We start from the raw sequence: 18,336 nt of genomic DNA, 5'->3' as shown, positions 1-18,336 counted from the left end.
ACGGTTGATAAATAAGGCCCCTGGTCTTAATGAGGAGATTGACTTTTTTGCCGTTTCTCTGATTCCCAGTAGATATTGAAACTTGATGTATTGTAACTTGTGTATTGAAAAACCTTGTTATTTTTTGTACAGCAGTCTACATTAATGTATATAAGGTATGGTTAAAAACACAACATTATTGCTTTCCTAAAATCACATTTGGCAAAACATTATTTATTTAAAATTAATGTATGCCTGTGTATTTACTTTAGGGATATTAGACATTATTATTATTATTATTGGACATGATCTATTGATGCGGGGGATCATGTTCTGTGATTTTTCTGGTTTGCTGCATTTTCTTTCCAACTATTTTGGTCTCCAATGTCTGGATGTGGCTCAATTACAGGGCACTGGGGGCAGAGCTGATTTGCAGGCTGTGACACAAGCATAGAGGTAGCTCTGCATAGGTGTGTGCGCTCAGCTGCATGCCACACTTCTTGGCTTGTTTTCGATGACACCAAGCTCACTTTGGCCCGCACTCACACAGTAGTAAACATTATGGCTGCTCTAACTGCTCCAAACACCATGGAAAAAAAAACACTCAATTCGATTCATTTCTAGAAATTCTGAATCTTTTATATGTAAAAAAAAAAACAAAAGAGGCAATGGTCTGGCAACACACGTTTTTACATACTCTCTTTTTCACACTTATCCAGATCTGGAAATGATTCAAATCAAATTCAATATTCTTTCAGACTGTGTAGTAACCCTGGAAGGCCAGCCTTATACAATTAAGACACATGGCACTGAAACATTTAACAAACATTTATTTAGAAAAAAAATCAGTGTAAAAAAATCAGTATTTGTTTAACTGGCTACATTAGTTCTGATGATTTTGATATCGTCGACTGGCCGATCTTGAGGGTTCGTCTCTACCATCCCAATGCGGTTCAGCACTCCTATCCCCTGATATACTCTCCCAAAAATACTGTGCTTTCCATCTAACCACTGGGTGGGTCCGAGAGTGAGGAAGAACTGGCTGCCGTTTGTGTCCGGTCCTGCGTTGGCCATCGCCAGAATACCAGCACCTACAAGACACACAAATGAAATGACAGAGTTAAAATATTTTGACTTTTCGCTGGTAAAAGTTTATCAGGTGTCACATAAACATTAAATGTTATGAATCAGTAACACCAAAGTTGTTAATTTTAAGCAGGCTTCAAATGAAACTCTTAAGGGACAACGTTTGCCTAACATTTGATGCACATTGATTTAAATCAATGTATTTGAATATTAAGTTGTATTAAGTACACACAAACCTGAGTAATGACACAATACTAATAGCAATAATAGTAAAGGGTGCTGGAGCCTTTTCTTTATTTGCAAAACTACATTTGTCTCCTTCACATCTACAACCTTGTATTGAATTGGGATTTTCCCACTGTGATTACCTGTGAATTTCAGTTCTGGGTTCAGCTCATCTTCAAACTGTTTACCGAATATGGAGGCGCCACCGCGACCTATTGGACGAACAAAGTTCAGTTAAACCACAGATTCACTCCCAAGTAAAGTAAATGAACTATATTTCCACACTTGTTTTGTCAAAGAGGTCAAGTTTGGATTTGTAATGCGTTTTCAGGGTGACAGGATTACAAATGCAATGTGACTGATGGATTAAAAAAACAAATGTAGGAGCATGAGCTACAGCATGTGGTGTAAGACTTGGTATGATATTTATTATGAAGAACAAAAAATGTTACAGGCCACATACTACTAAGCATCCCGCTACACTCTTTAATAAAGTATACATTAACAGATAAGGCCCACAAAATATACAGAGATTTGACTGAGATGCAAGCCACTAGATACACCACAGACACTGGGCGTTCTTCAAACCAAAGAAGGCAAAGAATGGAGTCGTGTTCTCAGGGAGGATACTCTTGCTACTGCGCTATGCCCCCAGCACAGGGGCCACCTGCAGTTATCCACAAAAACAAGCCAAGCTTTATCCAGTGATAAAAACTAACACCTATATTTATTCAAGTAAAGTACTTTATGGGATACTTTGCCAATTTATACCCATCTTTGTATCAGGACAATGTGGGCAGTATGTGTAAATTAACCATGTTAAACTTGCCTCCATCTGTTACCAGCCCAAACCATATAAAAACATATCAAAAGAACATGAAAGTATGTGGACCCTTATTCATATTGTATGTTCATGTGATGAGCCCACCTGTTCCTGTGGGGTCTCCTCCCTGCACCATGAACTCTTTGATTACTCGGTGAAACTTTGTGTTGTTGTAGTAGCCTCTTCTGGCCAGCTCTGCAAAGTTCTTGCAGGTCTTTGGTGCATGTCTCCAGTACAGCTCCACCACAATCGTCCCCATTCTGCAATGAATGGTCTGCATTAGTGGAGCCAAGCTACAGTATACGTTCCCAGTCCTGTTTACCAGCACAATATCTTCATTAAGTAGGCTTTCAGAGATTATTATGTTCTGAGCAATGTTCAAATGTTCGGTACATGTTTCCCCTAGTCAGTATATGTATACAGCTTCTATAAACATTCATATCATTAGCATTTTGAACAGCGAAGCTCTTGCAATATTAGTTTAAATCGGGAGACACGAGCATTTCATTATGTATTCATTAGTATATCATTATTATATATATCATTATTATAACGTCAACCTGGAAACCCGGACCCTTAGCTACCATCACCAAACCGCTGGCGAACCGACATCACGTTACTGAAAGCTAGCTTAGCCGAGTCAGTTAGCATTCCTAAGTTTTAATAAATAAAACTTACGTCGTGTCCAGAGCCACTGTTGGCGGCTGCCATGTGTCCAGAGGTATCCCAGACATTATCACTCTGGACAGTAGCCTTCAGTGATCTACAAACAAACGTGTTTGAATAAAAAGTAAACTATTTATCAGCTAACACATTTATCTCATTCATTTCATGAGGAGTTTCTTCTTCGGTTGCCGCTAGTTTCCTGTACATTCTTCTTCGTTGGTGTTTAATAGCGGTTAGCATCCAAAAGGTCGCATTACCGCCCTCTAGTGGATTGAAATGAGACTTTAAAAAGTTATCCACCACCTCTCATCCCACTCTTTAATAAAACCAGTTGATAAGTAAAATTAGCCTGATCAATCTGGACTCTGAGAGGACCTGAAAGCCTCTGTCTCTCTCTTTTTTATGACTTATATTCACTGGATTTCAAATTTTCAACAACACCAAACCACCTTTAAAGGGAAAAAAACCACCAGGCAAAAATAAAATAAAATAAGTTAGAACTGACTCATACTAATAGATTAAATAGAAGCAAAAAACATAATGATAAAACCAATAAACTGAGGTAAATCAAAATAACTATTAACATGACATATATAAGTAAACGTGTCAGAATCCAACCATACCACTGTTAAATGTCCACTCGCAGTCCATGAAAAACAAGTGTCAAAATAGTGTCCATGTAATAGTGTCCATCACCACATCCACCTTCCTGCACTCATTGCAATCCCAGCAAGAGCTGTACGCACTACTGACAACATGTCAAACATATCAATATGTGCGTACCATGTATGTTTTGAGCCTGGTACGTAGCAAAATCAAAATTACTCCCCCTATGCTCAGACAAGTATGTACATTTGTCATCCCACCATAGTACTGCTCTTCTCTTTGTTTTGCCTTTACTTTATATACTGTAATGACTGGATAATGTCACATCCAGTCACTACCTCCAGTCACATGCTGGTGGAGTATGATTGGGACTAAGCCCAAGACCAAACACAGATTCCTTTATGGTACAGACATCTATCCTTGCTTTAATTCCATCGTTTAAGTACCAAATTTCCTCTAACAAATCTTGTATTACCTGACCATTATCATGTGCTGTCACACGCCCATCATGTGTTAAGCACATTAAAATCCCAACATCATACATCATGATTTATATTCTGTCCTTCTACTTCCTCAAGCGTGTTTAATTCTAGCCTTTGTTGGCTGATGGATTGTAGTAATTTACCACCACTAGCTTTTTTTCCCTCTCACCCTGCACTTCACACAGGTATTTCTGACTATGCTTTGATGACTGAGCCCTTGGGTGTTGACAGAATTACTAAGATCTATGATAAGATGACAAGATATTCTGAAAGCCGACAGGTAAAACTATGTGATCAAATTACAGTTACTTGAGCCTATATGAGGAAATAACTGATTTATTCATTCATTCATTCATTCTGTTGCTTTGCTTTTTTTTTTTTTTTTTTTACTGTGCAGGAATGTCTTCTTTTGGCTTTCAGGGCAATACCAGCCAGCAAAGCCCTTGAGACAAGTTTGAGTGTGACACGTATGTAGTTGCGCTTTTAGGACTTTTCAGCTTTTTGCCCGGTTTAAAGCATATGTTAGAAAAGTAATCAAATGTGACAAGTAATGGTTACTTTACTTATTTTTTTTCACAGGGTAACTAGCCATCTGTAACGTATTACATCTCAAAAGTAACCTTCCCAACACTGCTTATCATAATTCATATACTTCTACTACATTCTTGTTAACATTCAGTTTAATTTGCAGTTACTGTCCGGTGTATTACTTTATTTCAGTTTTTTAAACTTGCTCAGTTTTATGTTTAGTTTTTTTTATTTATTTTGTTTGCGTCATCATATCTTTCTTTCTTTTTTTTAATACTTATTTGATTAGAGCTGTTTTGGGGGGGGGGGGGGCACAACTTCAACAACTTGAACCTGATGAGCTGAGTTTTATGTCAGTCTGGTGTAGTTCATATTTAAAAACCTATGGGGGCAGCAACACATATATGAGGCGTCGGGCGTGCCGGAAAAACATAAGAAGAAGAAGCGCGTCTTCTTCGTTGATTCTTGCCTATGATTCTTGCACGCATTTGTCTTGGACGCTGTCAAGACATACTTCATCCGAGTCTTCTCATCTTGTCTGCGGTTTACAGTAAGGTATAGTCACCTGTTGCGTCTTCACTTCTGTTATCAGGGACGTTTCATCATTTTGTTTCTCTTTTGGGCATTTTGTGCCAACACGCTCTATTTCCTGTTTTACGCAACAGTCAGTTCAGTTAAAGTTAGCTAGCGTTAGCTAACGTTGGCAGCAACCGTCGGAAACGTAGTGTTTGAGGTCTAGCTAAAAGTCAGAAGTTCATACTCTACTTAAACTTTGAACTCCTTACTTTGTTATGGTTAAACAGAGGTCTAATAGTTTGCGATGTGTAAATGTTATGCAGTAATTAATCCTAGACAAATCAGTTGTGACGTACTTATTCAGAATAACGTTATAGTTAAATTTGTCACATTAATAATGAGATGCAGCGATAACGAGCACTTCACTCCATGTCCTCTTGCTTCTCCACTCCTAACCTGACCTCGTGTTCGTTTCTGTGTGTCAGTCTACTATTTCCAAGATCAAGAATTACCTAGAGTAAAGTCCCTAATTTCCATAATGACAGTGAGTCATATCGACAGCTAGCTGTTACGTAATGCATGTGTTCCAGCAATGTGCAAATACTGAACTTAAAAAAGATATGTAAGATATAAAAGATATTGAAACATTAAAACCACTGGTGAGTTAGGTGAATAAAACTGATCATCTAGTGACAATGTAATGTTTCGCTGGGAAACCTTGGGTCTTGCCATTCATGCGGATGTCACTTGATGTGCTCCACCTACCCGCACGTACACCACCTCATGGCAGCGGCACTTCCTGATGGCACTGGCACCCCAGCAAGACAATGAGCCGAGCCACGCCACACCGCAAAAACTGCTCAGGAATGGCCTGAGGGACATGACCAATAGCCCAATACGTTGACCTGGCCTCCAAATCCCTCAGATTCTAATCTGAGCGTACTTGGGATGTGCTAGTATGCCACAACCCACAGTACTATAAGGATCCATCAGCAACGCCCCTCTGCCAGAGGTCCTGTTACCATGCCTTGACAGGTCAGAGCCAAGTTCCATCCAGAGAGGTTACTCTGGGGTACCAGTATATTCCACGAAGGCTCAATCAGATTGGGGTCTTTTGAGGCCTGGTTAATGCCTTAAGCTCTTCGTCATGTTTTGTGGGCCATCCTTGAGCAGTGCTTTGCAGTGTGACGTGACATGTTGTCCTGCTGGTGGGCCACTGTCGTCTGGAGTGCAGTTGCAATGAAGCGGGGTACTTGGTGGAGCGCATCAAGTGCACCCACATGAATTTGAGGACCCAAGGTTTCCCAGCAGAACACTGAATTGTAACAAGATGATCAGCGTTATTCACTTCACCTGTCAGTGGTTTTAATGTCTTGGCAGATTGGTGTATGTGTAGTTGTTATTCTACTACTTGGTTCTGCTCCTGTATTGACTTTTAGAAGTCTAGTGTTACAAAGACGATGCCTAAGCACATATGCATTTGTTTTTTTTTTCTGTGTTTAATTGCTGTCATTGTTGTAGTAGATTTGTTTAAATCTAATTTGAACCACAACCTAGGCTTGCCTGAACCCCAGGTGGTCCAAAAGCTTTAGTTCAAGCACCCTGCAGATAACTACATTGCTTAAGACTTGATGAAGTGAAGATAACCTCCTACAGATAGAGTAGTCTGGCTTTTTCACATGGGTTGGTTTTTTTTTTTTTTTTTTTTTTGTTCTTTTATCAGGAATGGCTAGGAGTGGGGGGTCGAGAGTTAATCAGTCATAAGTCTCTCATGGTTTTTTAACTTGTGTTAGGGATTCTTATACATTTTTTTTCCTACTCTCCTGTTTCCTGTCAAAATTCAAAGGTTCACACTAAGTCACGGATGAGTACCATGACAGGCAGCATCTCCAAGCCAAGACTTGAGACTTTGTTGTGACTTGCAAAACATTGCCTTACTAGTGCTGATTGTTCTTCAACTCTCCAAAAAAAAAACTGTCCATCAGAGCCAAAGCTGACATAATCAGATGTCTAGTTTTATCCGACCAACACTCAGAATCAAATCTTCACATGTGGGAATCTGAAACCATTTGATTTTTCGCCTTCTTGTTTTGTAACATGACTTAAAATGATCAAAAGTTTATCCAAAAAAAAGTAATTAGCTCATTTTGTCCTTTGACTTATTAATTAATTATCTAATCATTTCTGCTCTCAGTGTTAGTGAGAAACTGAAACCCAGTCTGCAGGAAGAGTCATTGTTTTGGTGTGTTAGCCTGCTTGTGTATGTGGCATGCAAGGCAGAGCGATTACTGTGGATATTATGTCCAGCAGTGAATGACAGAGGGACTTTACTATGGCATAGATTCTGTTGTAATGACGGTAGCATCATGACTCCTTGGTATAACTTAAATTCATACACATTTCGCTGCAACAACACAAGTTGTAACTAAAAGCTTATCCTGCCTTTGACAGATGCAGCAATTTCTACATTACCTCACTGCCATGTGATTAATCAGATGAGAAGGTCTAATCCAATTAGGATAGTAGCAGGCCTGTTAGCACGCCTAAGCTTGCACGTAGGTCAGGATATTTTTGTGAGTAAGCTCCAAGGAGGAAGAAAGTAAAAGAGGTGCGGCAGTAGTAATGGACAAATAGCCTTTTTTATAGCATTAAGGGTTTTTTTGCATTGTTCTATTGTCTTAAATCAGAGTTGTTGCAGGCTGCAGCGCATCTTTGTCCAGAGGATTGAAAGATAGTGACAAGTTTAACCTCTCTGTCTCTTCTCAAGGTCCGACACCATGTCCATTGCCAAGATCCACGCCCGACAGATCTTTGATTCTCGTGGAAACCCCACTGTAGAGGTTGACCTTTACACTGATAAAGGTAGGCACCAATATGACTTATTGAAAAATGTGCATCGTTTCATCGGCCATTAAATTCCTGCAAAAGTTATGAGATCAGAAGAACTGTTTCCCAGCCCTGGAGATGGTTTGAAATTAACAGAATGTTTTGGAAAAGTTTTGAATAGACATTGTTTTAGCTATTGTTTGAAATATGGTTATAGAAATTCTCAAACATACCTAACCTTACACAAAATACATTCTTTGTATTATTTATTTAAAATATAGTGCTGTGCGTTGTGACCATTGAAACATCATTAATATCATGTGATACACAGACCGGACTGACAGGACTGCATCACTGCTATTTGTTATTAGACATGTCTATAAAACAAACATTTGTTTCATAAGAAATAAATACATAAAGACTTTAAATCAAACACACATCAAATTGCATTGACATCCCAAGTGTAGACGCTAATATATTTAAGCACTGGCCCTAGAGGCCCCCAAGCCCCTAAATTTGGTGGCCCAACTTCTGTAAAGGCAGGTTGACCCAACTTTCCAAAGCCTTCCGTGACTGTGATAGTTCAAGGTCTTTGTGAACATACGATACATATATTCTGTCACACTTTCTTTCTCCCACTGTCTGTCATGTCTGCAATAAATGCATTACGAAAAACAGTAGGAAACCTATAGCCCTTTTTAAATAGGAATTGTGCAAATTTGCAGGAAAGCCCAATCAGTCTTCGTTCAGCATTGGCAGTATAAAAACAAAATCGGGGAGTGCAGCAGAAAACTGCCTGTCTACTTTTGTTCATACAGAATGTCCCTTTTTTGGGGGGTGAGCAAGTAACGCAATGTGTAACCCAGCGTGTGACGTAACTAATGACTTGCGCCTTGCTCCGAGGGAAGCTGCGGCTGGTCAGTCCTTCGGTGATTCTCTCGTAAGTTGGTCCGTCCCCGTCATTTGATGGTTAATGGCCTCTTCGTTTGCGAGTGCAAGGAGGGCGCGCAATTCCTTGTCTCCCCAGTTCCTCATCTTTACAGTGTCTGTCAGGTTTGTGTTTCCCTCTTGCTACTAGCTGCTCATTCCTGCTATCAGCTGTTTCCTGTTAGTCCACTGCCAGAGAGTCGCACGTGCGGCGTCATCAACAGCTCCTCCCACAAGTCATCAGCAGGCCCTCCCGTGGCGAAGGGCGCCTCATTCTTTTTAAACCAAAAAGGTTCCGCCAATATGTTTACCTCTACGCGGAAAATCTGGCAGTGTAAAAGGGGCTTATGATACATACTTCCAACTGTAGCCCTCTTTGTAGCTACTTAAATGTCTGCTTCCTTTCACACCTAAATTTCCGTTGCTGTGTTAGCAGTTTGAGCAGGCTTAGTAAACCCATACTTCAGTAGTCCCAACATATCGGTAGCTAGCCGGCAACGAGCAGTACTGTTCTCTATCTTCATAGAATGTTGAGCTAAAACGTGCAAATGAATCGGGATGTTTGTGAAACTGTAATGTGCATTGGCGAATGCTTGTAATATGGGGATTTTTTTTTTTTTAAATGTAACCTTATTTACCCATATGTGCTGGTCTGGTCTATTGGCATATGCATCTACTTGGTGGCTGGGATGTCTCTTGAGCGAGTGAAATTAGCAAGTGCTATCAGTTTGCTCATCTGCAAATGCCTCGGAAGTGCATGTTTAATTATCTATGGCTGTGTCAGACCTGTTCATTTTAAACTACTTATTTAAGTCTTAGAAGTGGGGTAAAATACTTGTGGAAAAGTTGTGGAAAAGTTTTGAAAATTCATTGGTGAAAATGTGTGGGAACTTTACAGTTATAGTACCCATGTGCCTCAATCACAAAATTAATTTCAGTATCTTTAGTGATTATAATGGCACCACTCTTATGTCCTCTCTCTGCTCCCATGTACATCTCACAGGCTTGTTCAGGGCAGCCGTACCAAGTGGTGCATCCACTGGAATCTACGAAGCCTTGGAGCTCAGGGACAATGACAAGTCTCGCTACCTGGGGAAAGGTCTGTATGACACTTTAGTGTTAATTTTTTAAAAGGATATAATGAGTTTAATGTCAGGTGTAGTTTTTATTTTTACCACCGAATATAAAAAAAAAACCCTTTCTTGCCTTTACAGCTTGAAGCAGAACTAAAGTTAATGTAAAAATACTATATTATACTTTTCTTTTTTTCTCTGTCTTTCTCTGTGTCATCTTTACTCTCCATTTTCTTTTCTTCTCTGAGCCAGATGTGAAAGGGTTAGTGAGTTTCCATTGCCTGTCACTCTAAAATTAAAAACCAAGATTTGTCCATTTGACAGAACAACCAATTACATGATCATTTAATGACATGACAACATAAAAACTCATCACTGAATGCTTCTGACAATCAACCAGATATGATTTGCATGGTGAACTGTCATTAAAGAATGCTCGCACCCCAGTGTTGCTGATGAGCCTGTGGATTGATGGACTGTGAAATGAAACTATGTTGAACATGTTTAATAAGACTAATTATGTTTGTTCATCTTAAACAAATTATAAATGAAGTACTATTGCATGCTCTCTGGATATGTATTTTATAAAAAAAAAAAAAATAAAAAAAAAGTTGCATGTGTTTCTAAATCTATGCATTGGTTTCATTACAAGATTTTCCCGTAATGTTGTGAAAGAATAATCACACTAGTTTTTCATTTGCAGGAGTCTCACAGGCTGTCGAAAACATAAATTCAACCATTGCGCCTGCACTTGTTGGCAAAGTAAGGAGATTAATTCTCAACCCTCTGTCTTTGTGCTTTGTCTCTCAAATGTTGAACCAACTAAGTTTTGGACTGTTCATTGTTGTCAGTGCTAATATAAATCATCTCTAACTTGTTCCTCTCCTGTCTCCTCAGGATGTATCTGTGGTTGAGCAAGAAAGAATTGACCGTATGATGATAGAGTTGGATGGCACAGAGAACAAATGTAAGTGACAGTAATCACACTGTTCACCTGTTAACCTAAGGTTCTTTTCCCACCTGAAAGTCCGAGCCATGGTTTGCATTTTTGTTAAAATGTATACATTTCATTTTGGTTTCACATTTGGGTCAAGCAAGTTCACTAAAGAACTTTACATGACATACCTATGTTCTGTTGTCATCAGCTATGTGAGCTTCTTCTCCTGATACTTGACATAGATTGGTTGCAAGACCAGCTCTCTCATTCTCTTGTCTCCCTCTCCCTCTCCCTCTCCCTCATCCTCATCCTTTTGGGAAATAATTTAAAAGTGTCAGAGTTTTTGTAAATGTTTACAACTGAGTCTTGATAAAGTCCACTCCTCGTCTCTTCAAGTGCTACTGCAGCTCAGTTTGTTACGTTTTGTTGTTTGTGGACAAATTGAAACTGACGGTGTACATTTACGACCACTTGACAGTTAACTGCTGATTTCTCCTCTGGTCTGATCACCAACAACTGTCTTGTCTGAGTGCAGCGCTAAACCGCTCGTGCACTACGCACTTAGGCACAAGATTACTCTTATCACATGACGATAGCCTGCCAAAACACCCCTGTAATTGTTTCAAAAGTCCTAACCATCCAAAAAGTGCTTTCACACCATGGTTTTCACACGAAACAGCAGGGAAAAGTAGTTTTGTTTTCTTTAGTGTTTTCTTTTATGTTGTGTTGGCAAAGACTTTATCAGCAAAAACACAGTGGCACACCGTGCTGGCCCCCACTTTGATGCGGTTGCTGTGTTCTTCCTCTTTGGCAGTTTTGGCAGTGCCTTTCGCAATGAACTGTGCTGATTACGACAGAGCCACCACATATGTGTAATGCTGCAATGGCAGTTACAAATGACAGAAATCTACTAAGTGCAACACTTGTTAAAAAATAGTGTTTTCCAATTTGACACTCATCATAGAGTTTTGTTGTGAGCTGGAGGCAGGATGGAATTTGAGGAGGCCGCCTCATAATTTAAATCTCTCTCTCTCTCTCTCTCTCTCTCTCTCTCTCTCTCTCTCAACAGCCAAATTTGGAGCAAATGCCATCCTGGGTGTTTCCCTGGCTGTCTGCAAAGCTGGTGCAGCAGAGAAAGGTGTCCCCCTGTATCGTCATATTGCTGACCTTGCAGGAAACCCAGAGGTCATCTTGCCTGTGCCGGTGAGAATCTGTGTGCCAAATTACATGCATCATTTTCCTGGTAGATCTTCCCTTTATTATTCAGTTCACCTCCAGCTTATTGTGAAGTCACAGCTCTTGTTCCTTTCCCCTCCACCTCCACCTCCACCAGGCCTTCAATGTGATCAATGGTGGCTCCCATGCAGGCAACAAGCTTGCCATGCAGGAGTTCATGATCCTGCCCATCGGCGCGAGCACCTTCAAAGAAGCCATGCGCATCGGAGCCGAGGTCTACCACAATCTCAAAAGCGTCATCAAAAAGAAATATGGTCAGGATGCCACCAATGTGGGTGATGAAGGTGGTTTTGCTCCAAACATCCTGGAGAACCAGGAGGGTATGTATGAGAAATTATTTTGTCTGAGCTTCTGATGATGACACACTCCCACAACTGCAAGATTAGCATAACTTTCAGGTTCCTTAAAAACCACTGCAAGCTTCTTTTATCACAATGAAGAAATTGGCTTTGCTGTAAACCAAATGTGCAGCCAGTAAAAATTTGTGATCACACCTTGTAATAAAAACACTCACACTTAAAATGTTCTTCCTTTTACTTGTTTCTAGCGTACAGTGTTAGACTGCAGTTGGTAGTGGTATGGGAGTGTGTTCTCTTGAAAGACATTTCTAATATTTGTTCCACTCTACATACATGCTTTTGAAGGTAATATTTGCCACAGGACTATTTGATTATATTACAATGTGTAGGAATTTATATTTTTCTGTTCAGTCAGTGTGGAAATCATGATCATCATTTGTTGTTTTCTGTACTGCTCAATGCAACTCATATTTTCCACATTTATTGTTTAACTCTGCAGCTCTGGAGTTGATAAAGGAGGCCATCTCCAAAGCAGGATACACAGATGAGGTTGTGATCGGCATGGATGTGGCAGCGTCTGAATTTTACAGGGAGGGAAAATATGACCTGGACTTCAAGTCTCCTGATGACCCGAGCCGTTACATCACCCCTGACGAGCTGGCTGACCTTTACAAGAGCTTTGTGAAGGATTATCCAGGTAGCCTTCACACACTTTCTCTATTTACACATTATATAGCAGGCGGAGAGTGAGACTTTCTTTTAAAGCGGCTAAAACATGTTTTGCTGCAGAGCCCCATCCACAGCAGTGCATTACTTAGCTTCTGTGTTGGACTCTAACCTGCTTCTCCATGTAAAACACTGACTATGAATAGGTTTCCCATACAACCCCACTTCAAAAAAATCCACACTGTTCTTTTAATACGAATATCCGACACTGTAACAGTGTATACATGAGAGAAAATAAGGGAAAGCAATGTAGGTCCCCTTTAACTATGTGGGGTATCTTAGTTTTAATCTACTCACCCTCTAAGAGGCCCAGACAAAATGATTTTGTGTGCTACTGTCAGCACTGGTTTACAACACCACACACCTGATGACCTGATGACCTTGGAAAGCTTTCAAGATCAGCAATTTTCATATTTCATCGCTGTATTTTCTTAAATTAATGTTTAATGTGTTGGCAGCTCAAGTCTCAAACAGATATGAAGCAGCAAAGATAAACGACATTGAAGTAAAAAAAATGTTGGAAGTCATCTCATTTTTGAAGCAAGTAAAAGCTAATCAAAGCACTTGCCAAAGTGTAGACTTCAGAGATTTGTGCTCTGAATCACAGTGACAGCATTGAAAGCCATTGTGAATTCCAACAGGAGCTTAAATGAATATTTGTCACAGCACTTGTCTTTGTTTGGACTAAAAAAAAATTGCCCTGTACAAAGATAGAGAAGTGTCATTCCAACAATGTTCAAACCTGCATTTATATTGAGTTTTTACAAGCTGTAAAACTAAATTAAATTTTCTTTTTATAGCACGTATTCACTTTGAAATGAGATTACAGTCAAATGTAAGTACGTCAAGACTGATGTCCTCATGATTTTTTAAAATGAAAGGATACTTTTGTGTGGGCACAACTTGGGAGTGACAGCCAAAGATGTGAAAAATAAAACCCATCAATGATAATAACACTGTGCTAATCAGGTTAACTGCAAAAAGTCTGAGAGAAATAACATGAGCAATCAGACCATCATACAGGTTTTAAACAGTTTTGGCAAACTGAAAAAACACAAAGAAAAAGTCTGTTAGACTTTATAAGTTTTTTCCGAGTCATTCAGTTAGTTAAGGGCCTTCAAATTGCAACCTGTGGTTATGAGTTATTGTCATGTTTTACCACAAAGAAAACCAAACATAGATAAGGACTAATATTCAATTGCTAAAGCCAGCATGCTGCCTCAGCACACAGCTCTTTATATCTGTTTCTTTAACCTTGATTCAGTCCTCCTCATCACTCATCAGTAACTCCTGTTGATGTGGCCTCTGTTGTGTATTGTGTTTTAATGTAAATTGTTTTAATGTGTCCTGTCTGGATGTGATATGATTTGTTAGTGCACGTACAAACCAAAGATACATTTCCACCTTTTGCATGCAAAAAGTAGATGATAAAGTATGTTTTTATTCTGATCTCTTTAAACTGTTGACTTCTTTATGACCCTGTTGAATCATCTGATTATCTCATTGTTCATGTTTCTTGCCCTGCTGGACCAACAATATTATTTAGTATTTGATCATAAGCTATGATTAGTTCATTTAGGAGCTGTCTGTTTCGCTTCTGAAGGATGTGTTGATGGAACAACAGCTGAACATGTTCAGATATTTCAGTTTAAGCCACACTGATCATTTGTGTCACTATCCAATAAGAAATGTCTTCATATTTTTGACTAACAGTGGTTTCCATCGAGGATCCCTTTGACCAGGACGACTGGGCGGCCTGGACCAACTTCACTGGCAGCGTAGACCTCCAGGTGGTTGGAGACGATCTGACGGTGACTAACCCTAATCGCATCAGCAAGGCTGTGGACGAGAAGGCCTGCAACTGCCTGCTGCTTAAAGTCAATCAGATTGGCACAGTGACTGAGTCCATGCAGGCGTAAGTCATGTGGCTATAGATAAGGTGAATATTGAATACTCTGTATACCATACAATGAGCTGTAATGTGTCACTCATCCTCCTCACAGATGCAAGATGGCCCAGGAAAACGGCTGGGGTGTGATGGTCAGCCATCGCTCTGGTGAAACTGAGGACACCTTCATAGCGGACCTCGTGGTCGGCTTGTGCACTGGACAGGTAAATTCGGATAAAAAATATTTATTGTTTGAGTGTGTCTTTTAAGAACATAATAAATTTTAGACATTTAGGACAATAAAATGTATTTTTCTCCTGTCTATTTTTACACTGAGACAATGGACCTCTCATGTTGGAATCAGTATAGGCACAAATTTTGTCTTATTTGTATTCCTTAAAATTATTTGTTCTTATTTTTTAGTACCCATTGATTCATCAGTGTGAAGTTATTTTGCTATTTTCTTGGGTAAAACAAAATTTGGTAACACTTTACTTGAAGGTATCTACATAAGCGTGACATGATACTGTCATGAACTTGTCATAAACATTATGTACATGTCATAAATGTTTATGACTGCTGTCATTTAGTGTCATTCAGTTTTTGTAATGACAAGTTGAGATTGTTTGGGTTGTCTTGATTATGACAACTTGACATTAATTAAAGTGACCTTACCAGAAGATGTCTTTGTCATGACAAGTTGACATTAGATTTGTTTGGGATGTCCTTATAATGACAACTTGACATTAACATAAAGGCATCTTCTGGTAATGTCATCCTGGTTAATGTCAAGTTGTCATAAGGACATCCCAAACAAATCTAATGTCAAGTTGTCATAATCAAGACAACCAAAACAATCTCAACTTATTACAAAAACTTAATGACAGCAGTCATAAACGTTTATGACATGTATATAATGTTCATGACAGGTTCATGACCATGTCATGTCATAGTTTTGACAGTGTTAAGGAGGCATTACCACTGCTAACAGGTTACTTATGATCAAGTGGGATTCATCATTCAAGAGCAGAGGTCCCTTTTTATGAACATTGTGTACACACAAAACGAGGCCTTAAAGAGGCGTACGCCACTTCCCATGGAAAAGTTGTGATGTATAAAAACAGACTTGATGGAGAAACGTTGACCGATGCTTATGAACAATTTGGAGACAGGAAATTGGCGACGCAGTTGGTGAGGTGGAAGCCTGATTATAGAAATTGTTGATTATTTTTTGGCTTTTGTCATTATGTATATTTTTTGTATGGATCCTACGCATTGTTTTATAAACGAGACCTCAGATGTGGTTGTTTAAGAATGTTTGGTGTATCTGCAGTTGACTGCTCTCATCTTTTCTCCTAACAGAAATTTAAGAAAATGTTATTTCCACTTGATAAACTACTTTGAGAAAACTCTGAATTTGGGGAACCATTAGTCAAAATCCAATATCAAATCTGCGAGACAGAAATCATGATTACAAGACTTGGACAGACGGTAATGACAATATTGAAACCTTCCAGTTGAAATCATTGTACATGTTTTGTCCTGCACTTTCAGATCAAGACTGGGGCACCCTGTCGCTCTGAGCGTTTGGCTAAATACAACCAGATACTTCGGTAAGTCTCATTCTTCTCCTGTCAAAATTATGATTTATATCCCACTGAAATAAAATACCACCAGTGCCTTTCTGCTAACTACTACTCCTGCAGTATTGACTAAAATCTACATAAATTATACTGTTTTAACTGTTTCTGTTAGTGCAGTAATGTCAGTTTGTATCATTTCTGATCCTTTAAACAGCATTGTGTCTGTACTAAGCTGATGTTATATCCATACCATTGACGTGATTAAATACAAGGGGAAAGACCTACTTGTTGTAAAAATATATACATTAAAAAAAGGAAATTAATTTTTACTATGTCTGTTTTACTGTAGAATCGAAGAGGAGCTGGGAGACAAGGCTGTTTTTGCTGGTAAAAACTTCAGGAAGCCGTTGCCATAGTAAATGGACGAAGCACTTATTTCACAGGCAAATTAATTTTTACATACAAATCCATGACAACACATTTGATAATACTGGAAAACATATCAAAGAGATAACGGTTAATGTAGAGCTACTAATCACGGTATATAATTCATAGAGGGAACAAGACTATTAAGATTTCTACTGTGTGTGTTTGTTAATGTGGAGTAAAATAATAGAGCAGATGTTACTATGAGTAATATTTAATTACAGCACTGACATACTGTAATCATAAAAGCTGCACTTTGAGACCGTTAATAATAAAAAAAATCTTACTAGTAACAAAATGTATTGTGATTATTTGTCCCATGTTTTGTTTTATTTTACTGTGGTGCTGGTGGACGATGTTTATGTTGAGTTGAAGGAGATCCCACATCTTTTGAGTACTTCAGTGATTTGAAAATATATCTATAATACAGTGAAACAAAAGGGCAATCCAGTCTGATTATTAAACTAGAGTGGGACCTGTGGAGCTGTAAATAAAAATATGGAGAAAAAAAGATGCACAAATATCCAATTCTGCAAATGTGTAGACTTAATTTCTCAGCAGGCTTTATTACAGTAACAAAGTAAAATTCAGTGAAGTGTTCATCTGCTTTTGTTAGTTCTTGTGTCATGCTATATACACAAAGTTACACATTTTTTAAGTCTCAAAACTTTGTAGTGTATCAATCATAAACATGTTTTATGTTGGTAAATTATTTAATTATTTCTGGCTCCTGATTCTCTGTTCCATCATTTAACTGTCTCATTTACACACACTTGTACCATTTAAAGCACCTTTGTGGGGAGAAGTCAGAACAGAAGAGTCTTGCTTGTTGTCTGCCTGAGTTGTGTATCTGAGCTCAGGTGAGTCTTGTGTAACCACCTTACCTCTATCTACCCCTATCACTTAAACTCATCATGACCACCCAGGGGAGTGAAACAGCACATGTCCTCTGTAGGTTAATACAAATGGATGCTTTAAACTTGGAATTGAAAACTTGCACATTACAGAACAACCTGTTTCCAGCTTCAGTAGATAGTCTAGTCTCAGCTCTCTGTGTTTGACACACATACAGATAATAACAGGTAATGTGTTGGTTTGTAGATTGTCATTCCAGAATACATCCACATCTATAATATGTTGAGTATCAAAGTTTGTTTTTTTTATTGATGCAGATTGATAATATAGAGTATATCATCATTATGTCAGATATGTATGTATGTATACTTCACAAACAGATACATGCATAGATAAAGTAAACACAACTCTCAGGGAAAATAAGTGTAGTTTGATTTCCTTCATTATTTTATATAATGACTTAACTCGGACCTTTTAATTGTATACTTTATTCAAACATGAATCAATAAATTAAACTTTTTGAGGTAGAAGAAGAAGCTTACAGTATACATCATTGTTTGTATGTATATAAACATCACAATCATATGCATACGTAAACATAACACACGGTATACTATGTAACATTTCTGTATATATATTTATTGTATAT

General features: G+C 38.7%; 2 protein-coding genes across 3 annotated transcripts; one reads left to right on the top strand and one right to left on the bottom strand.

The window, feature by feature from the left end:
• Positions 1-789: 789 nt before the first annotated feature.
• ppil1 (peptidylprolyl isomerase (cyclophilin)-like 1) lies at positions 790-2,968 on the bottom strand. Its single transcript, XM_049585680.1, has 4 exons — positions 2,792-2,968; positions 2,219-2,373; positions 1,434-1,502; positions 790-1,070 (listed from the first exon to the last, which is right to left on the bottom strand). The coding sequence occupies exons 1-4, from the start codon at positions 2,845-2,847 to the stop codon at positions 850-852; spliced, it is 501 nt and encodes a 166-aa protein (XP_049441637.1). The 5' UTR covers positions 2,848-2,968; the 3' UTR covers positions 790-849.
• Positions 2,969-4,828: 1,860 nt separating this feature from the next.
• On the top strand, positions 4,829-17,130 carry eno1b (enolase 1b, (alpha)). 2 transcript variants are annotated; one of them, XM_049585553.1, is made up of 12 exons: positions 4,829-4,950; positions 7,679-7,773; positions 9,668-9,763; positions 10,441-10,499; positions 10,635-10,704; positions 11,744-11,877; positions 12,008-12,230; positions 12,709-12,906; positions 14,649-14,850; positions 14,939-15,047; positions 16,378-16,436; positions 16,756-17,130. In XM_049585553.1, exons 2-12 carry the CDS (start codon positions 7,689-7,691, stop codon positions 16,820-16,822), a joined length of 1,302 nt encoding a protein of 433 aa, XP_049441510.1. In that variant the 5' UTR covers positions 4,829-4,950; positions 7,679-7,688; the 3' UTR covers positions 16,823-17,130. The 2 variants fall into 2 exon arrangements, with proteins under 2 accessions (XP_049441510.1, XP_049441518.1); XM_049585561.1 differs by having other exon boundaries at positions 4,883-4,945.
• Positions 17,131-18,336: the final 1,206 nt, after the last annotated feature.

The sequence above is a fragment of the Epinephelus fuscoguttatus genome, linkage group LG1 (genome assembly GCF_011397635.1).
Source record: "Epinephelus fuscoguttatus linkage group LG1, E.fuscoguttatus.final_Chr_v1".
Lineage (NCBI taxonomy): Eukaryota > Metazoa > Chordata > Actinopteri > Perciformes > Serranidae > Epinephelus > Epinephelus fuscoguttatus.
Note: the sequence above shows the minus strand (reverse complement) of the source record. Positions and strands in the feature narration are given on the sequence as shown.